Source organism: Melospiza georgiana, chromosome 4, assembly GCF_028018845.1.
Source record: "Melospiza georgiana isolate bMelGeo1 chromosome 4, bMelGeo1.pri, whole genome shotgun sequence".
NCBI lineage: Eukaryota > Metazoa > Chordata > Aves > Passeriformes > Passerellidae > Melospiza > Melospiza georgiana.
This window is the reverse complement of record NC_080433.1, coordinates 16,572,392-16,598,364: the sequence shown is the minus strand read 5'-3', so window position 1 is coordinate 16,598,364 and position 25,973 is coordinate 16,572,392. Positions and strand designations below refer to the sequence as shown.

The 25,973-nt window shown below is 44.7% G+C and overlaps 1 protein-coding gene across 2 annotated transcripts; it reads right to left on the bottom strand.

Moving 5' to 3' along the window:
- Positions 1–1,405: 1,405 nt before the first annotated feature.
- On the bottom strand, positions 1,406–24,851 carry ATP6V0A4 (ATPase H+ transporting V0 subunit a4). Of its 2 annotated transcripts, XM_058022463.1 has the most exons (20): positions 24,735–24,851; positions 24,198–24,276; positions 23,309–23,403; positions 22,100–22,225; positions 21,622–21,716; positions 20,734–20,860; positions 20,163–20,245; positions 15,410–15,503; positions 14,632–14,844; positions 14,212–14,362; positions 13,312–13,451; positions 12,893–13,050; positions 12,348–12,441; positions 9,813–9,931; positions 8,579–8,795; positions 6,881–6,988; positions 4,835–4,969; positions 3,749–3,866; positions 2,536–2,707; positions 1,406–1,499 (listed from the first exon to the last, which is right to left on the bottom strand). In XM_058022463.1, exons 1-20 carry the CDS (start codon positions 24,849–24,851, stop codon positions 1,406–1,408), a joined length of 2,535 nt encoding a protein of 844 aa, XP_057878446.1. The 2 variants fall into 2 exon arrangements, with proteins under 2 accessions (XP_057878446.1, XP_057878447.1); XM_058022464.1 differs by lacking the exon at positions 4,835–4,969.
- Positions 24,852–25,973: the final 1,122 nt, after the last annotated feature.

Here is a 25,973-nt window from a genome sequence, read left to right as displayed (position 1 = left end):
CTGGAAGGAAGAAACAAAGGTGATGTGCATATGCTGAGCACCTGTGACACCATCTGCAGTCATGTCTGTGTAGGTTTTCCCTGGGCCATAGGTTACTTATGCCCAAAGAACTGGTGACCTGGGACCATGCATGGGTCATGGACACACTCCTGTGCCCACCTCTTCTCAGCTCCAGCTGCTGCTCCGAGCCCAAGCTGTTGAAAAGGTTGGTATGGCTTCTTGAGGCCCCAAGGGAAAAACTAGGACTACTGCTTGGCTTGAGGCTGTATTTTCTCTCCTGTCACTGTAGCTGGAGGTGATTCTCAAGCCTGACTACTGCAGAAACATAACCTGTGATGAGTATAACACTGTGTGTCCTGCTGGGAACACTCCCATGTGGGTTTTTTGGTGGAGCTGGATATCAAGGCAGTGAGTTTTGAAAATAAGGGCTTGTTCGGTCACAGAACTTAGAAGGGAGCACTGTCCACTTCAAATCCCTTGGTGTACTCTGTTTTCTTTACATATTTCAGGTTAAAAAATCATAGCCTGTTATGATTAACATTATTCAGTTTGAAGGATTAGTAATTCATGAATATTTCAGAAGATCACAGCACATCAGTACTTCAAATTCATGCCAACTGTTTTGATTCCACTTTTCTTTCTGTTCATTAGATATTAGCATTTCTGCACAATCTGCTTTAACAACCCATCTTGAAAAATACAGCACATCTTGCATCTTCAGTGACAAACAAGTCAATCGAGATAAATAAAATGGCTGCCAATGTGGAAACTTTTGTTTACACAGCTCAAAACTAACACTTTTGTTAAGTGATGATGTGTGTACATTTCTATAATCCAATGCTGTCAAGCCCTGGAGCAAATCAGATAAAAAGGGGGTTGTTCTAGTAAAGCATGTAGAAAATTGCAAGTCTGCAATACGATCTGTCTTTGAGATGGTTTGCATTGTGTGCTAAATGAAGGGCTGTAATCTTATAAGGGACTTAATTACATCATACGATCAACCACACACAAAACATATTTTCCTTGGAAAGAAATATACCACAACGACAGGGCAGCAAATGGAGCAGAACGCTTGTGAGTCAATTGTTAATAACCAATTTAATTCCAAAGCTGCATCTCCTTTTTTCAACCAAGCAGTAGGCAGCTGACCCCATCAAATGCTGAGGACCAGGAACTTGCAGACATCAATGGAGTCTTAGCCAAGGCTCCAGCCAGACCAGCTGATACAGGTTATCTCTTAGCTGATAAAGTAGTATATTGGAATGCAGCTAGGACATATTCATCTGCAGCTCTTCTTTCAAGGGCCATGCCCCATTCTCTTTCATCCCGTCTATCCTACTCTGTGGGTAAGCCACCACAAGGAAACAGAGGCAGGTCTGAGGAGGGAAACAGTGATGCACTGGTTTTACTCTTCTGCAGTGCCATTGATGATGTGATTGAAGGAGAATGGAGAAAATTTGTACCCAGCTCCCACGTAGAACTTGTTCTGAAATTCCACCCTAGGGAGGAGCAGAGAAAGGCATCAGTATTGCCTGTAGGCAGGACCAAGAGGCTGAAATACTGCAACCATGGGAAAAGTGAGGCCACAAGAAAATTGCTGACTCTAAGCTGCGAATGTAGGCCTTTATGGGAGCAGCAGTGAGACACAGGCAGCCCAGGGAGCAACATGGCACACATCAGCTCTGACTTTCTGTGGAGCCAGACTGGAAATGTCATCATGAGGCCAATGAGCAGAACCTTGCCTGGTAAACCTGCTTCTAGAAGCTCTGAGAGCTGGGATAACCACCTGCTAATTATACTGGAGGGAGACAGACACTTCCTCTTCCCTGCACAATAACAAGCACCTGCACCATGGTTTGGCAGTGTTTATGATTTGTGCTAGGACATGGTGAAAAAGGCCACAGCTTGGGGCTCAGGTAGAACACTGAACGGTGGTGGTGAAGGGTGTTTGGTCACCTTGGTCTTGCTCACGTCTGATGGTGGGTCCCCCTCACTTTCCTTGCCTGCCCTGATGATCAGTTAAGGCCGACAGGGGCTAACTTGGAGCTGGTTTGCCACAAAGCTTAAGCAGCCTGAAGCTCAGCTTGGGCTGATGACACAAGCACAGACCCAGGTTTTCATCAGGTTTTGCACCACCAGCTGAACTCTTGCTGCCCTTGCCAGCTGTCTTGTTAGATCCTTGGGAGGGATACACAGCCAGTGGTGTGGCTGTGCTGCCTTCGGGCTCTGTTGTGCAGGTCAAAGAGGCCTCAGTGGCTCTGCATGGTTACCAGGAAAGAACTGCAGGTTGCCATTTGCCTCACATGCTGACAACCACCACGGGTGCAGGAGGACAAGCAGGTTGCTCCAGGGAGCAGGTCAAAGCAGGGATCTCTGAGCTCCCTTTGGAAGAGTCTCCCTCACTTCATTTGCCAAAGAGAACCAATGGTCTAAAGCACTGGCATGGCATGTCTGACACTGTGCCCAGCTGTTCCCACAGCCTTGTTCCCTCCCACAGCCTGATCTGGAAAAGCTCCAGAGGAGCCCTGCCCGTACCAGTGCAGACGCAGGGCGTGCAGGAAGGCCGAGAGTCCCTCCATGACCAGCAGGATGGCCACCGTCAGCACCGCGAATGCCGCGAAGATGATGAAGATGGCGATGAGGCCTGCCCAGCCGCTGCTGCTGAGCCCATTGTGCATCACCATGGTCCAAAGGACCTCTGACAGCTCTGCAGATGGAGATAAAAGGAAAAGAGTGCTGAGCAGCAGCTACAGACAGACACAGCAGGCAGTCTGCCAGCTCACCCCCTTTTCCCAGTTTGTAGAATATGTATGCCCTTAGCTAAGCTTTTAGTTGCTTTATTTTATTTGGGTATCTGTTCTACTTGTAAAGCTAATATGTATCAACTTCCACTCCACTCTTACTAAGCTCATTTCTGTGCCAAGAAGTACAGCTCAGCCCTGTCAATCCATGGCATGCCACATCATAGCCCCCCTCCTTGCCTCCCACCCCCTTTCTGTTTTCCTTTTTTTGTGTGCACAATTCTTTAGGGCAGGTGCAACCCCTAGCCAGAGGCATTACAGCAATATTAATAAAAAGCATTTTAGAAAAAATAGAAACATTGAAAAATCTAAGTTCCAGCCTGAGGCAATTTCTAGTATTTGAGCATCTGTTTTTATCACAAACCAAGACAAAAGACATTGAAATTCTGTACATTTCTCATGGAATGTGATGTTCCACTGAATGTTTCTGGGAAAAATCGCAGTGAAAATAACAAATTCCAGAAGCTCTTGAGCCAGACCTCTTCTTTCTTGTTTGCTGAACAGAATCAAAATTACCGTTTCAAGTAATTTTGGCATTCATCTGCATACCCTAAGGCTACAGCAAGTGCTTCTGGGGAAAAGCAGCTATGGCTCCCATACTGCCTTCACCTCCATGGACTGGACTAGACAAGCGGGCTGCACCTCCCACCATGCACACACCATGAGGAGTATTTCAGAAGGGTGACTAAAAGAGCAGTGCAGGAAGAGCAGTGCAGGAAACTGCCCCAAGCCAGTGAATGCAGTCAGAGCTGTCAGGGATCACCTCTGAAAACTGAGATGCCCACCATGAAACACTTGGAGTGATCTAACCAGAAGCAAAACATCCTCACACATAAATGTCCACAAGGAGAAGCTTGGATTTCATGAAGAAATTTGCAGGAATAGTCAAACACCAGCAGAAGCCATGACCAGCATGGTGAGGACACTAAAGGAGGACAATCACTCACGTGCATGGGCCAAGCTCAGCGCCCAGAGTCGCAGGTAGGAGGCTGTGTTGGAGATGCAGCCAAGGCAGTATTCAATGGTGTGGATAGCCTGGTGGACAAATATGTCTCCAAAATTGAACTGAAACAACATATAAAACCAAAGAAGTTTTATTAGTTCTCATTTCAGGGCTTTCTGGTTAGCAGAGCAACACTCCACCAAAGGCTCTTCTTACTCCTGTCCTTGCTATGTCCTGAGCAACACAAAGGTATTTCCCAGGAAAAGAAACTGCTCTGAAAAGTGTCACTTCTGTATGATCTCCCCATACATTCTCACTGGGGAAATACAATTCCAGTGAAAACTAGATGTTTGGGGAACAGCTCACATTCCACTCTTACAATTTCAAATCCTTAAGTGTCAATCCAGTTGCTGCCAATCTCTGCAATTTCTTATAGAGACAGAAATTCTTATGTAAAATAGGGGCTTTCAGACTATCTGCCTTTGGGCATACACATTTTGGGAGATATCACTGAATAACTGTATCACATAATAATGAATAAGCAAATCTGTGAAGATTCCCTGTGACTGGGGACAGCCAGTCCTATCCACACTCAATATTGTTGATACTCCCATCTGCTACAAATATTTTTGTCACTTTCTCCTGTGTTGCTTCCTACTGTAGAAGCTCTTGACAATATCTGCCAAAGGAAGGATTCTCTCCCTAGTCAACAATTCTGGCTGCCAACTTTAAATGCTTCTTTGCAATTTAGAGGAAGGAAAGTTCACTGACTCTTGGGAAAGAGTTGACCTTCTCTGGGTGCAATGTAGAAGTGAACAACCACCCCTGAGGAAGCAAAACCCAGAGGTTTGTAAAAGCTTGAGTCTTGCAAGAATGTGTGCCACCACCAGCAAAACCAAAGGAAAAGTTTAGAGGAATTAATTCAATCAAAGTTCAAACCCTATTCTGTTTGAAAACACAAACTGTTACAACAGTATGTGTTGATATCTTGTTAGAAAGAAGGCCTGGCAACTCTGCAAAAGTCTTCTGCTTGACTTTTGTCTTCTACTATTATGTTTGTCTGAATAATTTTCTGTCCAAAGTTTCTTACCTCTTCATCCTCACCCTCATGTCCTCCATGGCCACCACTGTGGTCTCCCTGGGAAGCTTTCTTGGAGTGATTGGTCTCTGGGACATCTACCTCATTTTCACCTCCTGAATTTCCTGAGATGGCTTGAGAACGGAGCTTTCAGAAACAAAATGCAGTATGCTTGGTTGATACCAAAATGAAGAAGTCCATGGCACAGAACTCCCTCAATAACCTCATGATGGGTAACGAGTGAAGGATTGTATCATGAACATGAAGACACTTTCAACAACAGTCATCAAGGACAACAGAAATTGAACATTCCCACCAAATGGCTAATAATACCTAAATGTTTTCCATCCTAGAACATTTTCCAGTGATTCCAGCGAGCTATATTGTAGCTAGTTTCTAGTGCCACAATGCATTCTTTGATCCCACCCTGAGAAGACCCATCGCTTTTAGCAAATGAGAAAACCGAGGTAATTTTAAGGCTGATGATCCTAATTAGATGGGTGCAAATCAAAGGAATTAGTGTCAAGCAAAAGAGCAACAAAGCCTGAGAGGATCATGTGACTTGATGAAGGTCACACAGTTCTTGGATACAGGCAGAAATCAAATTCAAACTCTTGATTCGCTTTAAATTGGCAAAAACCTTGTGTCAAATTCTCTACAATTATTATTTACAGGACTTTTCTAGAGGCCTGAACAGCCTGATTTAATAGTCCTATTATACAGCATAACTAAATAGAGACCTCATGGCTTCTGTCAGATTCTGCCTTGTCACCCTTTATAGCCTCCAGCAGGTTTCATGGGAAAGGTCTCCTGACAACATATTGTTTCCTAGTGCAGCAGCAATGATTGTCACACCAGCTTTATCTTTGCTTTACCTGAATGTCAGCACAGAAAACAGACTCTGCTGCAAACATATAAATCTAGGGGAATGGAGGATGTGATCAGACAGCTAACATACGAAAATTAGGAATAGAAATATGGGGGCACAATAGGAGGTGGGGAAAACCTGTCAGATGTTTCTGGCATAAAAGCAGGAGATGGAGTCAGCCATGGCAAGCCTTCATCCAAATCCCAGAAGAATGACAAAATAAGAAATTACAGTGCAGAGGCAGGGCTGAAAAGGTCTCCCAGGGACCTGGCTTTCAATTATAGGTCAGAAGTGACTGGGTTGGAAAAGGTCAAGCAGCAAAACCAGCATCTCTTTCTTCAAATGGAAACATCTGTGCCCTATAAATGGTACTCCAGCCCCTAATTCTAACTATAAAGAGAAGTAAATCTTGACTGACAAGTAAAGTCCTGTTAGTGCAGTAATGGAGAGAATTAATGATCAGCTGGGAAGCTGCAGCTGCCACAGCTGTGTGTAGGGAAGCTGTGGGCAAACCACAGAGCCCATGGGAAGGAGGGCTCTGTTAATGTGAAGGCAATCACTTAAGGAAGAAAGAACTACCAGAAAGCAGGCAACAGCTTTTAAATCAAACCTCTCATTCAAACACTGTTGCTCTCTCTATGGCCAGGACTTTCACAGGTGCCCCATTTCTACAGAGAGCAAACTAATGGTTAGTGGAGATTGTGGACTGACAACTGAGGTATTTTCCCTGTCTTTCCTTTATGAGCACTTCAATCTTCTGAATCTTCTCTGGTTTTGGATAGAGCAGGTGAAAGACCTTGGTGTCAGCTTAACAAATAGGGTATGTCCTTGCCAGCAAAGCTCCTGCTTCCTCGGAAATGTTTCCTTCACTGGAGATATTCAAAAACTGTCTGGACACAAACCTGAGTAATGAGCCCTAGGTAATGCTGTTTCAGCAGGGAGTTTGGACCAGATGACCTCCAGTGATCCCTTCCAAATTTAGCCGTTCTCTGATTCTAGTTTAGATGGTTTAGACATGTCCATACACATGTCGTGGGCATATGTGGCAAAAAGCACACTTGGAAATTCTCAGAGAAAACCTGAGCTCAGAGAAATGTAGAATTACATCATTGCAAAGAGTTTTTGGGGTCTGTCTCCCCAGCTTTGTCTTTGCAGTACTGAATCCCCCCAAGCTGACCCACATCCCTTACCATGCGCTGTGCTTTCTGGTGGTTGGCTCGGAGGATGAAAGGTTTAATGAGGAGCATCCAGGGAACAGCAATCAGAGCAAATATGACTAAGAAACTCTGCACTTCTTTCTAAAAGACAAAACAAGAGCAAAAACTTGCTTTACTTCATTTAGCCAACTAGGTTTATGGTTAGAAAGCTGCGTCTATATAATGGTAATATTTTAAATACAACAAATACAACTCAACTCCCTGTTGTATTTGTTGTATGTGGCTGTGTATCCTCTGCTTGTGAGAATAAGAATAAATGTATAGTGCTTAAGGCTCCAGAAAGCACATTCATCTAGAGATGGTTGGAGACCTGGAGATAAAAGGTTTTCATGCTGAAAAGGGTTAATTTACCAAAATCTCATGCTACTGACTTGAACCTGGTTACTCAGTGTCCCAAGTGAATGTTCTAACTCTGAGTGAGTCAGTCAGGCTGCCTGGCTTTGATCAGTGTAGAAAGGCTGCAATAAGAGCCAAGTCATTCAAGTCTTGCCCTGGATTTACTCCACATCTGCAATTCCACAAGGAATTTAATCCCCATAGCTTGGGTTTGGTAACAGATTGTCCCCACAATATAAGGTGTTCTTACACTGCAGTATGGCACCCCTGTTGCTGTCCTGACAAAACTGTTGGTACATTCAGAAAACAGCAACATCAAAACAAGCAAAGAAAACCTTAAATGACAACTTCTGCATTTTTTTAAAGCTGGCCCAGATGTCTGATCACCTCATGATTGGGCTCATGCAATATTTTCATTCAGACTACCCCGGCAGATGGCACATTCTGTTCCTGGTGGGGCAGGGGGCCAGGAATGTAAGAAAAAAATTGACACCTTGGGAGAGCTTTGGGTTGTTACAAAAAACAGTCTTATCTAAAGGATGGGAAGACTGTGTTTTTCCAAACTCTCCTGAATCCTCAACATGGTTTCTTGGAGCTGATCAGGGCTCTCTATTAGTTCTGACTCACCAGCTGTCCCTAAAATTGAGCTCATGTTGGGGTGCCCAGTGTGCAACTGTATAGATGTGGCTGTACACATGTAGCTGGATGCAGCACTTGCTTGCAGATTATTCATTGATGCTGCTGATGTAAAATCAATCAAAGAAAAAAATTCCATGTCCTGAGAATATAAATAGAGATGACTTTAAAGCAAGTTTCCTCTTGAGGGATATTATTTTGCTTGCCTTTTTTGTTTTAAGTGAACTCCCAAGAAGAGTTATTTCTGACAAAAAGCTGCCAGAAAATCCTCTAGCTACTTCTACTTTTCTAGGTGAAAATGTCAAATATTAAAGCTTTCCAAAGATGAAACAGGAACTTATCTTATAGGAAGAAAGGAAGATGTCTCTAGCATTGTGACCAGACTGCAGGACAGCATGCCTGCAATACACAGCTTTGTATCTCTAGTCACACTTTGATTTTTTCCCCCCAATAGTATCTCCCACTGCATCATTATTCTTGTCAGAATGACACTAGGAAAGAGATTTCCTCTGCATCACTGATTGATAGCTGCTTTCCTCTCCCTGTTGACAAGACCAACACAAATACCAGAAGAATAAACTTTACTTTTGTGACTGGCACTTGTGATTGAGCTTCTGAGCCTGTATCTTTGTGCCCACTTCTCCACAACACCCACTGCAAATACAAAACTACAGTGGATTCAGGCTGCTTGATCCATACCTGATGCACATACAATGGAGCATTTGAAGTGTCACCATAGTTGAACAGAAACATGTTGATAAAGTGGATGAGGATGCTTGGTGCACTCTGGGATGAATAGACATCAAAATGACACCATTTGAAAATAATCATGAAGACCAGGTAGCCAAAAAGAGAGATAATAAAAATCATCTCTGGAATGAACTGAAGGACAATGTTTATGTATTTCCTGAAGTAGCTGGAAAGAATCAGGAAAGAAAACTAGAGTTAATACACTAGATATTAATACAAGTTTGCACCCAAGTATGGAAGTACTTAATTTTTGGAAAATAACCTAACAAATTTACAACTATCACTAGCCAAGAAAGAAGTCCATAATTACAAGCTTTATCAGTGAAAGCCATTGTTTAAATACAGAAGCTCTGTTATACTGATTATCTTCAGGTTTTTATACTTGACCCACCAGTATCTCAGCAACTCAAAAGATTATTACACCGAAGTAAAAGACAATTTTCAAAAAATGTCTTATTCACAAAGTTGAACGTTATATGCCAAGAAAGGTATATAATTATGTATAATAAATAATATATATATAGATAACACAATATATATACTATAAATATATACATTTATATATAATATAAAGGTATACAATTATATATATTTATTATATGCTAAGAAAGGTATAGAACACTTTCTACCCTTGAAGGTCACTATATACACTGCAGCTTTGGAGAGTCTCTCAACACAATAGTATCAGCCCCTGCACTCTAACACCATTTTTTATTTGCTGTTGCAAAATGTAGATGAGTACACCCACAAATCCTGACCAAGAGCTGCTAAGCTAGGCAAAATGCACATGCTCTGCAAGATTTCAGTGTGTTTAGGTTTAGGCCAAAAGAGCTTGTCGTTCAAGAGAAGAGTTGTCAATAGTGGGAGGTGCTACATCTTTTTAATTTAGTGTGTTTCAATATTTCTGCAGAATATTAGAAAGTAAGTTAAAAAGAGAGTTTATTGAAGAAAATACCTGCAATGTTATGGCTTTGGATTTAGCATATTATGTCCTTTGGACTTAGTACTGTATATCAAACATTGTGTGAGTCAGCCAGTGTATGGGACATTACTACCCACACCAGGGAGAGGTCAAAGTTCTTATCATCACTCCAAAATATGACTTTCTCTCAATAAAGGACACCAGTTTAGTGATGAGGACTTGTGTGCTGCTGCAGGAACAGGGCTGCTGAAATGAACTTACATGTGGTTGAAGAGACTGAGTACCACCCCAAAAACCATGTGCACAATCCCTATGACAACCGACATCTTCATTTTGTAGGAGTTCAGGAAAGTCAGCTTGTTTGTTGCAACATTCCAGATCTTTGGGTAAAGGGACAAGGAGAGAGAGAGAGAGAACAAGATTTTCAGGTGTTTGTTCAATAAAAGGTTTGTGGAAGTTGTTGCTTTGGCATCATCAATTTACTCCTACCAGTTCTAGTAAGAGGGTAGCAATGCACAGAAATCTAGATGTTTCTTTTATTACTTTTCACTCTGCCAAGGTATTAATCTAAAACGTATAAAGTATTAAACTTGTTTAACAAAGGAAATAACAAGGATGTAAAATGATCCTATGACTTTGCTTCAGTCCTCCAGAAACCTCTGCAGAGGCTGGTAGCAGAACCTAAATATTTTCTGTGTCATTTCCTGTCCTTAGGCTGAGTCATCATCTTCAGCAAAAGTGGAAAGGCATGAGAAAATCCCTCCTGCAACCAAAATTAGTTCCAGCCTCACCAGAGAAGCACTGAGGACAGAGCATTTTCAAACTTTTTGTTTGAACAGAAAAAACTCTTTTCAACTCTTTGGCCATGGAGATCTGCTTATTGCCTGCCTCTCTGCACTGACTTTTTTATGTTAGGACATACATCCCTTCTCAGTCCTGCCTTTTGTATGCTACAGAGCTTCAGGGTTGCTTCTCCTTTCTTCTCAAACTTTCTAGACCCCAAAGTCTTCTGTCCTCAGAGACAATAAGTAGACAGCAGTTTTCAGACACTAAGCATAGTACCTGAAGAGAAAGGAGGGTTATTTGGAGGGTAAAACCTTAGCTTTTGCATGTTTGTTTGACACGCTTTGCCTTTTCTCTGGACACCAAAGAGACTGTCTAGCTTCTCCATATCAGGGTGAGTTTCTTTCCAAGATACACCTCAGTCATGCCATCAAGATTTGCAAAATGCAAAGAGCCATCCATCCTTCAGGGCAGACAACACAGATAATCTCAGAGATTATCTGGAAGCTGGTGCTTCCCATCCACTCCTTTCCTTCCAGCACTTGTTCAGCCATTCTTCCCTCCCAGCCAGGACTTTTACACTCTTGAACAGGGAGAAGCCAGGCTGGAAGAGGTCTAGGTCAGCCTAAATTAGGGCAACATGCAGAAAACTCAGCTGCTTCTGGCATGATTTTCTGAACCAGACTGCCCACATCCCGTGCAGAGCTTTAGAGCTGAGTTTATAAAAAACTGACTACAAGGTCAATGTCTCTGAGAACCAGGGGAGGACAGAGTTCCTTTGGGTGACCAATTGAAAGGAGAGTGTAACCAGCAGGGATTGGGGTTATTTGACTAATATGAAGATTGAAACAGGAAAGCTTGATGTGAAAAAGTACATTTCAATACATGATAAAGACACAACAACAAGAAAAAGGGAAATAGGACACAGAGAAGAAAATGTGGCTAAGTTAAATAATACTGCCATTTATTTCACATTCCATGCAACAAATAGACTGCATGCAATTTGGAAGTTTGCCTTCAAACTGATGAGCAATCTCTGGAATGGCTTAAGTACTCAAGTAAGGAAACAGAGCTCAGGAGATCTGTAGTAGAAAAAAAACTGTAGCACAAGACCACTCTCCAGAAAAATCAAACTTCCTTCCTGTTTACTATTTTGCTGCAGAGCTGTTAGCAATATATCAATTGCTAATTGCTAAAGGAAAGCATCAGAAGGATTGATGACTGGGGGGGTGAGTGGTGGTTAATGAAGTTGTATTGAATAGTGTGGTACCTGAGCATGATGTAAATAGTGTGGAATAAGGGGTGGAATGGGCTGATTTTGCCTGGGTTAGAGACATTTTTCTTCATGGTGGCTGATTTGGGGGTGTATTTTGGATTTGTAAACACAGGTTAGATAGTATGGAGATGTTTTTGTTATTGCTGAGCAGGGCTTACACAGAGCCAAGGCCTTTGCTGCTTTTCATGAGGCTGGTGAGGAACTGGGGGGAGCACAGGAGGGTGGGAGGAGACAGAGACAGCACAGGTGACCCAAAATGACCAAAGGAATATCCCAGACCATATGGCATCATGCTCATTGTATAAACTGGAGGGAAGAGGGAGGAAGGAGGGATGTTTGGAGCGATGGTGTTTGTCCTCCCAAGTCACCATCACATGTGATGGGGTCCTGCTCTCCTGGAGATGGCTCAGCTCCCGCCTGCCCATGGAGTAGATGATTTCATTCTTTACTTGTGTGCACAGCTTTTGCTTTCCCTGTCAAACTGTCTGTATCTCCACCCATGAGTTTTCCAGCTTTCACCCTTCCAATTCTCTCCCTGATCCCACTGGTGAGGGAGTGAGCAAGGGACTGTGTGGGGCTTGGCTGCTGGCGGGGGTTAAACCACAACTATGTAAGGAACAAAGAGCAAGAAGTGAAAAGCACAGCTTCAGGAGAGAGTGCAGGGAGCTACTGATGTACCTGATAAGCAGAAACAGGATTGAAATACAAATTATCTTAGAGCAATTTAATTTAATTACCGGATCTATTCCAAATGGATATGGATTTCCAGAGTAGACTCCTGGGGTTGCTGGATTCAACTGCAGCACTGTATTTTCTAGAAGCACATCCTTACTACAAGAAAAAAGGGAAATGACCCTTGCAGCTTACTCTCTCCATTAAAGCCCACAGTATATTTATGTGAGGTGTGCTGAGGACTACCACAGGATATCTGTAGCTGACTCCAGCCTTTCTGTGACCTGTTATCCTGCACTTGTGTGCATGCAAATGGACCCCACACAATGGCAGCCTCCCTCACACTGATAATTCTCTATGCATCAGTCCTGGACACCTGCAGATTTTTATGCACATCAGTGCCTGAACAAACAGGCGTGTTCCCGGGGACTCTACATTTCCATTTCAATAGTGAGTTCATCTGTGTGTGTCAGACAAAACCTCTGATTCATTCATGGCTGCATCCACACAGGCAGTCTCTCTTTCCCTTCCCCACACAGGCAGTCTCTCTTTCCAAGCCTACATGCTCCATTTGGTGTGTTTTTACTTCCTTCCTACATTTAGCACTTACTTCCAAGTGTTATTTTTAAACATGGGGATGATGTGCCAGGAAGAACCAAAGAAGTTGAATGATTTGGAGAAGCAGTCATTGTAGATGAAGCCAGTGTACATGGAGAATATGCCCATGAGCAGGATCAGGTAGCGCCCGCTGAAAAAGGTGTTCCAGATCTGCAGGGGGAGAAGGCAGTGCCAGTGACCAAAGTACCTGCAGGCCCATCAGTCTGTGGGCCTCAACCAACAGCAGACATGATTTTACTAGTCTGTGCATATACAATTATGCGTAGGAAATTTTGGGTCCCTTGGGTGTATGAGTAGGTAGAATTGCCAAACCTCTGCCTCACAGGTATCTTTGAACCATCTCCACAGCCCTTGGGAGGCTGGATGCCCCCTTTATCCAGTGGGGCTGATGAGCCTACCCCTGGTACTCACCTCATTAGTGCTTTTCTGGGCCAAAAGGCTCTTCTCATTAATGACCATCCAGAGTGCAAAGCCCAGCATGACAGCGCCGTGGCCACAGTCCCCAAACATCACCGCAAACAAGAAGGGGAAGGTAATGATGGTGTAGGGAGCTGCAGGAGAGAAAGGCCAAGAAGCTCAGCTCTCTCTAAACAAAAAGGCCTCATCAAAGAAACAGTCTACCCCAGCAGGCCATTCCTTACAGGTGCTGCCCTAAAAGGTCTCCTCAGTTCCTCCCCTACACACCAGGCAGTCAGATCTAGTGCAGAACTGGCTTTAGCATCACAGAGAATGTTCAGTTGTATGACCTGTACCTTCCTTGCAGTTTTATCCTTTGCTTCTTACCTCACCATAATAAACACCATGAGTAGACAACTGAATTCTGTTTTGCAGCACAAAAATGTATTTGAAGGTTACTATCATGTTTCTCAACCTGCTCTGCCTCAACAATCTGAGTTAATCTCACCCTTTCACATAGGCCCCCATTTCTAGGTTTCCATTAATTCTCAGTGGTCTGAAATTCTCTACTATTGTTTCAAACTTTTTTCAGGTCCTTTTGGCCTTCTTTGCCTCAACACAGTGAGCTCAACTTACATTTTTCCTGAGAAGCTTAGTTCTTTTCCTCAGACCAGCTACCTCACCATTTGTTCTCCATCCTATATTTGTATAGTTCCTTATTTCCATCACAATCATTCATTGAAGACCAACAGCCAAATTCTTTGCCTGAGAAAATCCATGCCTAAACACCAAACAGTTCCAATATGGCACAGATTTCTCAATCAGCAGTGAGTACATTTTTTAGGATAGTGAGAAAGCTCAAAGGCTTTACTTTGGCTCATGCAAACCAGATGTATGTAGCTGAGTGTTTCTCACCTGGGTTCATCTCCCTGTAGTTGCCCACACCATATGCATCCACGATGTTCTGAAACCCAGCTGTGAACTTGTTGGTCCTGTTGAAGGTGGGTGGTGCCATCTTGGTGTGTATGGCAGTGAGGATGGGGGCAATCGTGGAGCCACTGCGTTCCTACAAACACAGTGACAAGGACAGACACAGAGTGGATAGTAGAATTGGCCCCACAACACCACTTCTGGCTCAAGGGCCTGTCACAAACCTGCTAACATTTAATGCTGACCTTAAGCTCTATCAAAAGATGAAAGGTCAAATGACAATGGGACAACCTCGACTCAGAAAAGGGACACATTACAGTACCAGACCTGTCTGAACATATGTTCAACACATAAATAATTCAGTGTGGGTGAGAGCTTCAAGCACCCAAACTGTTCCTCTCTTACCATTCCTTGATGGAGAGCTCTTTTTATCCGGTCAGCATCAGCCACTGGGAACCAGATCTCTGCAATGACACACTGCTGGGTGACATCAATGTTGCAGCAGTTCAGGATGTGGTAGATGGCCTTGATTTTCTTCACCTTGATCCCCCAGGCCCACAGGTTGGCTGCTGCCTCATGCAGCAGTCGTTGGCGGTGGGACTCGGTTTGTGTTATCACCTGCAAGCACAACACAGGGCAACACTCAAGACAGGGAAGCACAGGGGGCAGGAGTTACTCAGTTAATTGGAGAGGGTTGATGGAAAGGAACTATTTGCATGAATGTGTGGGGTATCCTGGAGAGCAGCATCTGCAGGTGTGGACACAGGATCACTCAACACTAGCTGCACAGTGCTGCTCACCAAGAACTCTCCCTGCATGGTCCTGAGTCACTGTAAGTGTAGAGGAGACCACTGGGGGTTACTTAGCAGTGGGATTGGCTCCTCTCCCTTACAGACTGGCCACATCTCACCACATGCTCTCGAGCTGGTATCTCCTGCAGGCAGCTCTGTGCCACAAACCTGGGGAATATCACACCCATGAGTAGAACTACAGTTCATGGTCTTGGGACCTGCGTGCATCATGTGGCCACTGCAGTGCTGCTGCATAAGTGAACGATGGAGATAATGATATATGGCATTGGGAGGACAACCTGTGTAATCTGCAACATGATTTCAGACAGGACAAATATCTGGGCAGGTCCCACTGGTAGGATTCAGTCCTCAGTGAAGCCACTGCCACTCACTGTGTTTAAATCCTCGATTCTTGTGTTGACTCCATCAAGCATTTCTCGGCGCTCAGTGGCAGACTCCGGACAAGGGTAGACTGTGGCACGAAATCTAGCCTCAGTAAGAGAGAATTGAAAAATACCTGTTATTTAATGTAAATTTTATATAAAACCTGACTGAGTTTTTTTTTCCTCTGTACTCTCAGCTCAAAGGCAGGGACACTGGACTTCTTCCGGACCCAGCAGTATATTCACATACCACAAAGCTGCACCTGGTCTCGCAGAAAGGTGCAAATAGGTACCTTTATCCCTTGATGAGAATAAGGATCCCCTTACCTGCTCTAGCTGAAAAACTACTCTCCTTGTCTGAGGTGATACAAGGACCTGATGTCATACAGAGGTCATGTAGACACCTCCCTTCTGTCCACAAGCTGCCTGAATTGAGACTCAAGGAAAACCCACCCTGGCAAAGGCAGCCTCGCTAACACAGTAGCCAACAGATGTCCCTGTTGCACCAAGGTTGGAAAAGTACCATGTGCCTGTCTGCAGTACCCTCCTGCAGGCACTGGGAGAAGGCAGCTGAGCTACTGCTGCACTGCAAGCAGACGCCCTTTGTGCGGGCAGGCTGCATATAGTAAATAACCCTGCAAAAACAAACAAGCAAGCAAGCAAGCAAACAAAAGGACGGTATTTTCAGGATAAAATAGGAGAATGGCTGTATGCTTCTGGTCCACCTGTTTGCCTAGACACCTTGGGAACAATGGAATGGTTTTAAACACCTGAGAGCGTGTCTGTTACATCAGCTTAGATAACCAGTATGAAAGCTTTTATAAGCTTACCCCCAAGATTCTGTTTGGAAGACTCAGTGGTTTGGTTTAGTGTGGTATAAGAAGGACTAAAGTGGGATTCTAACATGAGTGAAAGTCTTAGCTCCACACAGGTACTGCTTCAGCTATAGCACAGAACTCAACCTTCTCTAGCACAGCTGCAGGTCACTCTGGTGCAAAGGTGCTTCCACCAGCACAGCACACTGCAGTGCTGGACACCACATGATCCCAGCACAGACAATTAGAAATGAGTTGCATGTCTCTCTGAGAAGCATGCAGCTACCTGTCCTGCCTGCAAAGCAAGTCCCAGAGTACTCTTCATGCACAACAGTGGGCACAAGGAGTTCCCCCCAGGACCTTAGAGGCCACAGAGTGCACTGCTGCTGCTCTCTGCCTGTAAGCCTGGGCTGAGCTAAGGTGCTGCAGTAACTACAATAGCAGACATCCCTCCTTTTTGTTACTTCTTGGCTTGTTCAGTGATAACTAGTGCATGTGCCACCCCTGCCACTTTGATACTGCCCATCAGATCTGCAGGAAGAGATCCTTCCTCTTTGCAGAGCAGAGATCTCCTGCCCCTGACCTAAGGCAACAAACTTCCACCATCCTGCCATGGATATGCTGAGTAAGGGTTGCTGAAGGGCTGGCTTTCTGCACATGAGATGAATTAAAAGATGTAACAGGGTCATAGGGTTCTATCCCTGTTAAAGAGACAAAAATGTACAGGCTCTGTGTGCAGATAAGCATCATTCCCCAGCCTCTGTTTGAGCACAGGATATTTTACCACCTGCTCTACAAAATCAGTTCCAGCACACATACAAGTGAGTACAGTTGCAAATTGAACAGAACATGCTGCACTTTCCTAGAGATCAGCCCAGAGCTGTGTGTAATGACAGCACGTGCTCTTCAGCTAAACTTTCCTTTCCAGAATTGAATTTCTCCTCACTCAACACCTGGTATTCATTTCCAAAGGTTATTCACCCTACCTAATTATTTCCATCTTCTTATTCTTCACAGCTCTTAGTTCATCTTTAATAAGGATTTTTAATCAAACTTGAAAGCCTATTCCTCCATGCTGTACAGTTCCCCCATTCCCAATAACGTTATTGCAGCAGTGCTGCTTTGATCTTTTAACAGCCATTTTGCATACTGAGTATCAGCTTTGCCCTAATGGCACAGACATCTCTGAAAGCTCCAGGAGAATTCAGCAGGGAATCCTTACATTGATAAACTCAGCTTAGTATTCACATTAGTACTGAGGCAGCCGCAAGAAAAGGAGGAAAAGAAAAATTCTTACGTTTTCCTCCTTCCTGCTCCCTCTACACCTTTCACTAATAAATTTGTGCATGGACTTAATGCTCATGAAATTGGCAGACTAATGTTAGCAATTAGAATCAAGCAGGGACTACAAGCGTAACCTGAGGCACACAGCTCTGCAAACAAATCTTAGCCTGCCTTGCAGGAGGCTGGCTCAGACCAGTCCCATGATTTTTGCAGGATATTTACTTGTCATGAATGATGACTTAGAGCTAAGCAGAAATATCCTGCTGGGGCTGGAACAACACTGCCATGTGCTTTAGGTGTAGTCATGCCTGCATTAAAGGTGGACCAGACTAAGGTGTCTTGGCCTGGGTACCAGTGATGGCTGATGGACCACAGAGCACAAAAGGAGGGCCAGAGGATTAATACATTTAGAAATCTGCCACACAGGAAAACATCCGAATAGTTGGGTATATTAACAACCAAAAAATTTGAAATTAAGAAGGAACATAAAATATGACTTCATTAGCACTGCAAAGAGTGTTCTGTGGATTTGTCTTTGGTAGGTGTAGTTTCCTTCGGTTAGAAGGGCCTGAGAGAAATTAGTCTAAGTTCCTTCCTACAAACCTACCACCACACACATCTGCAACACTAGCTCCTAGAATCTTTGCATACACAACCTCCCTGTTGGATCCTGAGGTTGATCCCCTGAGGGATCTGCTCACATTTCCAGCACTGCCTGACCCTTAGCTGCAGAAGGCTGTGCCTATGGTTTGGGAGATTTTGGTGTCCATCAACAATGAATATGTTGACAGGCATTGTGTTGCTTGCTCTTTTACTCACATCCCAGGAAAAAAGTCTTTGGCTTTTGACTGCAGGGAATTTTAAATGCTGCAGGGGGAAAAAATGACATCCAAAATGGAGAACTTGCAGCACTCTATGGGCAACCCCAGCCAGTTCTAAATGTATAACATGGTGGCTTGCAAGGCACAGGGGAAAATCCAATGGGAAGCATTCCCCACCAACAACTGCCCATGCAGAAGGGGAGAAGGGGTCTAAACAGCATTTAAAAAGCAGGCAAAGAAATGAGACATAAAAGGCACGTGGGCCTGATGAAGCAAGTCCAAAGAAGGGCCAGGAAGATGCTCAAAGGGATGAAGCACCTCTGCTATGTGGAAAGGCTGAGAAAATTGGGGTTGTTCAGCCTGGAGAAGGAAAGGCTCCAGGGAGACATTACCACACCTTCCAGTACCTAAAGAGGCTTACAAGAAAGCTGGAGAGGGACCTTTTACAAGGGCAGGTAGTGAGAGGACATAAGGGGAATGGCTTTAAACTGAGAGTAGGCTGAGGCTGAATATTAGAAGAAGCTCTTTACTGTGAGGGTGGTGAGGCACTGGCACAGGGTGCCACAGAGAAGTTGGGGATGCCCCATCCTTGGCAGTGTTCAAGGCCAGGCTGGATGGGGCTTTGAGCAACCTGGGATAGTGGAAGGTGTCCCTGCCTATGGCAGGGCCGTTGAAATGATCTTTAAAATTCATTCCAACTCAAATTGTTCTATGATTCTATTATAGGCAGGAAATTTTAATCCAGAAAGAGAATGAGGCTTGCTGAAAACTCAAAGGTCACCGGCAGCAGCAGTCTGATCCTGCACAATGGCTATGGTACAACTCCCTATATGTCTGAGCTACTGGATCAGAAATCAGTGATGAGAGCTGGGAGTCTTCCTCATGTCCATGACTGCTTCACAGAGAGATGCCACCTCAGGAGGGCTGAATTTCCCTCTTGGTGGTCCTTGCCCTGCACTGCTCATAGAAGGTACCTTGGAGGGCCCCATTTGCAATGCAGGAATTGCTAACAGACCCCAGGGTTCTGTCCCTTCTTGGGACTGAAGTCAGTCATGCCAGCTGGGTGAAAGATCTACCTACTTTTATTCTGATGAAAGGCAGGATGTAAGGAAAGGCCTGCCCTGAGTGCAGATGTCAGGGAAGAGGAATTGCTCAGCCTCTCCCTGCAGGCTCTTGGCTGGCCTTGCCTGGCTGAGGAGCTGTACCTGAAATGGGCTTGGTGACAGCAGACAGATCCTCTCATCAAATCTGATTTACACTGCAACAAAGCTCATTGGTCATCAGTGTTATGAAAGAGTAACAAAATATTCAACCTGAATTATCTTTTCAAGATGCTTAACAGGGTGGAAACAAGTCAGGTTGTATGAAGCTTTCATTTCTCTCCTGGGCTCTGTCTCTGATTACACAGATATTGCTCAAAGGCTTTGGGAAAGAGTTGAATAAACTACAGCATCATCTTTCTATGAAGAAATGCAGGAAGGCTTGAGAGCAAGCTGAGTATTACCATGTTTCCAGTCCTCAAGTTAGGGACCCTGATTTTCAGGGGAAGAGTGCTGGGTATTTTTTAAAGAATCCCTTTTTAGATGCTCCAAGTAAAAAACGTAGCAGCTGAAGCTCCCAAGAGTTGAATGCCACCTTAGAAAATGTAGGATCTCTAGTTCCAAGTGCCAAGGTGATGGATGTCTTTCATGATTAGGAGCAGCAGAGCTGAGGAGGGGAAGGGAGGCTGGTTGCAGAGCTGACAGCTGGAGATCTGAAATCTAGCTCCAAATTCAGCCAGACCAGACTGCCAGTAACCACCTCTAGGGGAGACATTGTGGCTTGCCCACAGGCCTGCCTTACCCATCACAAATCTTCTTGATTTTTTGTTTAAGCTGTTCTCCTTGATAGAAGATAATGAACACATTCTTCTTCACCTCTTCTCTCTGCAACACACAATTCAAGCAGAATTTAACACACCCAAAGTCCAGTGCAGAAAAGTTGGCATCTTTTTTGTTGGCATCCTCTCCACTGGTTGCTTTTATCCCCTATCCCCAGTTTCCCATCAGCAGTGTTTTCCCCAAATGCTCTTTCAGGAAACAGGCCTGGGCAGCAGCTCTGGGATATGGGGGAAGGAGCAAAGGGGACAGAGTTCCACTGAGGAATGGGGTTCACCCCAAAGACACCAAGGGGAACTGACCCTCCATGGCTAATTCCAGGTGGGGACAGCCACAGTCCACCTCCATGGTGGTCCCTGTAATACAGCTGCCCTGTGAGGCCTTGTGCGCATCAGGAAAAGGAAACCACGTCAACAGTAGCAAAAGGGGAAAGCAATGTCAGAGAAATTTGTCCCATCCTCAAACTGTCCCACACTTGCCCTACGGGCTGCCCTCAGACACAGGGCAAAGGAAAGCACAACCAGGTTGGTACCTACTGTCACAGGGTCCTCCATGGGGGTGTCCATTTCTGTGTACCTCAGGTAAATGTTTCCCCTGCAGGCTCGCCACAGTAAACGCTCAAAAGGGATCATCCTTTCCCTCTTTATTACCCCTGCTGTGAATCTGAGCAGAGTTACAAGATAAATTAATTACAAGCCCATTCCAATGCCTTTTAGAACCTGTAGCACACGTGATTTCACAAGCCCTTGTTTTCTAGTCTATGCTAGCCAGGGCCCGGCTGCAGGCACTTCTAGGAAAACCTTCCCTGCTCAAGCCTGGCTTTTATCTCAAGCTACTGACTTTATTCTATGGTTCTTTCTTTAAAAAAAAAACAAAACAACTTTCCTAGATCAACAGGTGAAGGTGAAGAGAAAATTCTGGCTAGAAATGGAAGAATGGAGAGATGCCTGAAGTCACAAAAATGAGAGTGTCTGAATGGCAGAGGCAGAAGGTAGAAATTTTGAAGTGTTGGTTTATCTTTACTCTCCTGTTTTGCTTTTCTGAGAAAGCATCAGACTGCAGCCCAGTGCAATAGCATGGCTTTTTCTGTGGTTAGACATCCATCCATGAGGACCAGATGCCTGAGTCCAGAAGCCATGGGTGAGGTGCCTTAAGATAGCAATTTTCAGTCAATACTGACTAAGGGATCACTGGGAATTGGTGGCCTGGAAGCAGAAGTCCATTTCTCCCACTGACCCATAACCTGACCATAGTTTTGATCACAGTTTCTGAGGACAGTCACTCTCTTATCTTCATGAAACAGCTGTGCAGAGGAGGCTGGTGGGCACCCTCTGCTAAGAGGCTGAAGGAAGCTGTGCCAGTGTCACAGCAATGCAGCACAGGTGGGAAGTCTGGCCAGGCTGGAGACCATCACCAATACCCACCCCAGCTTGGCAGCTGCAGCAGCAGGAGTGCTTCTCAGCTCCAGCAGTCCAGATGTGTCTTCACTAAAGAAATCATCTGGCAGATTGGTTTCTGCCTGGAAAACATCAGTTTTACAAAACACTCTTCAGCACTGCCAGTTTGAAAATTATTTTCACATTTTTCTCTTAAAAACTTTCCCCCAAAGGTAGCTTTCCATGGAGATTTCCATGGAGATAAGACCAAAGGAAAACTAATAAAAGTAAGCTATATCTTAGCAATGGAAAAGCATTAATGCTATTTTCAAAGAGATCTGTGAGCTAAGTTTTTGAGCCCCACTGACTCACAAAGCAATGCAGGTCCCAAAGTGACTGAGGTGTTTTTGCAAACCTCATCATGGCTTGTGGTAAAGACCTCTAAAAGCCACAAACACCAAATTAAAGTGCAAGTACTTTAAAGAACTTTCCACATCTCTGTTGGAAGAGCAAAGAGGCCTCTCACCTCGAAGAAATCCTGGGTTTTCTTCAGCAGATGTTTGAGCTCTGTCAGCTCAAGGAAGTTCTGCTTCAATGTTTGCTGGTTCTGGTTGGCTTCCAGCAGCTCAGCTTCAAGTTTCTCCAGCACTGTCTGTTTAGGGTCCAAGCACATCCAGAAAAACTCTGAAGCAGATCAGTGGCTCTTTCCCAAGCTGATACCAAATCTCAAACAACAGTTTTGGTTTGGTTTTTTTTTTTTTTTTTTTTTTTCAAGGAAGAATACAGAAATATTCAACAAATAGTTTGATAAAAACACTTTTTGTAGGAAGACATTCATCAATGCCAGTGCATCACTTCACTTTTCCATTGCAAACATTCCCTGATGGATGTATTGTCCTCTTCTGGCATTGGAGTTCTGATGCCCCTGACCCAAGCACAGGTGTGTGTGTGGTGTAGGTGTCTCAGCCTGGTTGGGTATCCCTGTGGTTCCTCACAGACATCTCACACCCCAGACTGACTGGCTGTCATTGTACTGACTACAAAAGCAACCTACATTGGTTTAGGTTCATTATCATAGGTCAAAAATTAGGTGATGATATGGGGCTGGGAATACAACAGGAAACCAAATTGCTTGTGAAGCTGAAGCCCTTGAAAAGCTTGATTTTCCTATCTAGTTCACCTTCATATGCAGCATTTTAAAATTACCCTGTCAGTAATGACAAGCTTTATTCTAGTCCTGCTACCAGCTGGGCTGGAATAAACCATCCCTTGCACATCCAAAAGCCAGGCCCAAGTGTTTGTGTCAGGCCCCAGCATCACAACCACACTCCCAGCAGGACAGGCAGTCCTGGGATTCTTATGCAGTGAAGTGGGTTCCAACATCAGGTCTCTTGGTAAAACACCAAACCCTTCCTATTCTCTCACACCAAACCCTTTTTATTCTCTCCTATTGATGAAGAGGCATTCTGTGAAAGCAATACTTTTTCATTAATATGAGGAACCAGAGGGATGTTTCACAGGGCATGGTAAAAAGACTGGGCTCCTTTAGGAACAGGCAGCAGGACCAGCCTCAGCCTAAGTGCTGAGGCAGCAACATGGGGAGCCTCTCCTGGGTCAGGGAGAGTTGTGGCAGCCTCACTCTTCCTCACAGGGAGGGTTCTACTGAGCACATCACACTGACAACCCCTGCTGTGCACTACCCTTCCCTCTCCTGGCTCCACCCCAAATTCTGTACCTCCATATCAATCATCTCCCGAGGCAGGGGTGTCTCTGGGTACTTTTCTCCTTTGACTATCTCAACATTATCTTCCATCTCATTTTCCAGAAAACCTGCAAGGAAAGGGCACAGAACTCTCAACACAGAATCATCCCTAGTGCATCATCCTGGTCACCAGCTTGTTGCTCAGCCAGGACCAAGGCATCCTGTGGAGCTGTGACAAGATTAACTGATACATGAGTGTCATCATCCCAGTGCATATACACAGCCACCAAGGAATTAACACCCTCAGCCTCCTTTCTCAGCGGAGGTGCTGATTCCTCTGAAGTCACCGTGCCCATTCCCACATGGGCAGCCCTCAGCCCTGGCACAAGAGGCCACCATGGCCCCCTTTATTTGGGGCAGTGAGTAAGGCACACAGAAAGCTCCACTGCTAGGCCAACAATGCCAGGTGCTGCCACCATGGGTACAGTGGGCACCATGGGGAGAGTGCAAAGCTCCCAGGACACACATCCACAAGACAGTGGGAATCACAAGCTCTGCTGCTTGCTTTTTAAGGACTTATCCCAAGGCTGAAGCCCTTGGCCAGAAGAAGTGTGTGCCAACACCTGGTGCACTGGTGTAGGAGGTTATCTGGACCAGCCCCAGATTTATCTTGTGATTTTATAAAAGCTAATTAATAGTTTTAAGTTCAGTTAACCATTTTCAAAACAAGGGCAAAAATTTATTGCCCATATGGGGTGAAGTGGTAATTAGCTGATGCATGGAAAACATTTCCAGGGGCTCAGATGAAAACAATCACCATTTTGCCACTAATTCTGCTCCCCAGTGTGAGAGCACTTAAAGAAACAAATCCCACACCACCAGTTGGCAGGAAGCCGATTGCATCTGACAAGCGTTTACTCACGCAGGATTCTCTCCAAGGATTCGCACCTTCTCACTTCATTCACAAACTTTCTCTGGAAGCTGTTGACATTCACATTCAGCTAAAAACAGGAGGGAAAACAAGCCTGGGGCTGAAGGCTGCACAGTGGTGTGCTCATTTTTGAACATTAGCAGAGAACAAGTGCCTTTGGTGCAGATGGCAAGCACCACTGGGTGTGAGAGGGTCCTGCTGGCAGGGAAATCCTGTTGGGTTACTTATGGACCTGGTGGCCTTGCCCACAACAAGAGTCACAGAGGGGCCTTCATGGAGACACTTCTGGGTCCTGATGATGCAAAGGGTGGCTCTAAGGTTGTGCAGAAGGCACAAGGGTGGGGACTCAGGGACAGGTGGGTCTTGGTATGATGTTTGGGTTTCAGATCAGCCTTGGGAAATCCCGCTCTCACCATGGACTTTTTGGCCTCCCTACAGGTGCATCTTTCCCAAGTGCTTTGAGGGAGGGACAAGCACACCCCGGGGCACCTCTCCAACAGCTCAGCATGCCAGCCAGGCACTACTCACATCTCTGAACTGGACCAGCCCCAGCTCCCCCAGCTCAGCCACGCAGCAGTAGGCAGCCTCCACCTGCAGGAAGAGCTGCCTCAGGCTCATCTCCTCACTCCGGAAGATGGAGGCCATCCCGCCCGCTCTCCTCTGGCCTGGGAGGCCCTGGGACTCCTCGCGGCAGCAGCACTCTCTTCCTTGCCCAGGCAGGTGCAAGAAGGTGCCAAGCTCTGCAGGAACATCGGGGTCACTGAGTCAAAGTGCTGGCAGATAACTCAGTGCTGCCCATCACATCCCCCAAAAGGGTTTCTTCCCCTGCTAAGAGCCTCCCTGAACCCACCCGAGGCTTCATCCCACCAGAGCAGTGAGAGATGCCAAGGAATGTGTGTGCCACAGGGAAAGGGGACAGTCACCAGTCTCCTGTGACAAATAATGAGCAAATTCCCTACCCTGTCCCCTGCTGGACCTGAGCACTCCAGACCACTGTGCTCAGGCGCTGTAATTTGGTGTCGGATGCTGTGATTGGAAATAACCCAATTTCTCTTTGCTTTAAACACACAGACAAAAAAACCCCAAAGCAACAAACCCCAATGATTTCACCTTGCAATTAGACAAGTGAAAGAGGCCTGACTGGTTTTCTTTCACTATCATTGATAGTGTGAACATTGCAAACCCATCTGGAGCATGTCATATGGATGTGGGGAGAAGAGCAGACTATTTTCTTTAAATTACAACAACCTTTAGGATTTCAGAACTTTTTCCCCATAAAGGATTGTTTTCGAAATGAGATACATGAAATAGCATGCATTGCATAAAATTTCCCATCATCTCTATGCTTATTATTAGTTACTTTGAATAACCTCAACATAGAAATTGTCTTTAGTTGTTCTCACACAAAATTAACTGATCAGCATGCACAAACACAGTAATTATCTTTTTCCAGAGAAAAACATGCAAGTAGATACACTTCTTGCATGCATTTAATTTTGGAGCAAGTGTATGTTTTATAAATAGCAAAACAAAATCCCTTCATAACCTCACTTCTACTTGTTGACAAGGGCAGCAAGTCAATTGTCTTTAACCCCTTCTGTCTCTATGAACCTTATATTTCAGCATTTTTAAAAATAAATTGTGGATTCTATGAATTCTCTTTATAATATACAAAAAGATTAATCTTATATTTAAGAGAAGCATTTCAAGGTCTTAAAGACTTATTTAACAGGAGCACGATAGTCACAGGTCTGTATTTGCTCAAAT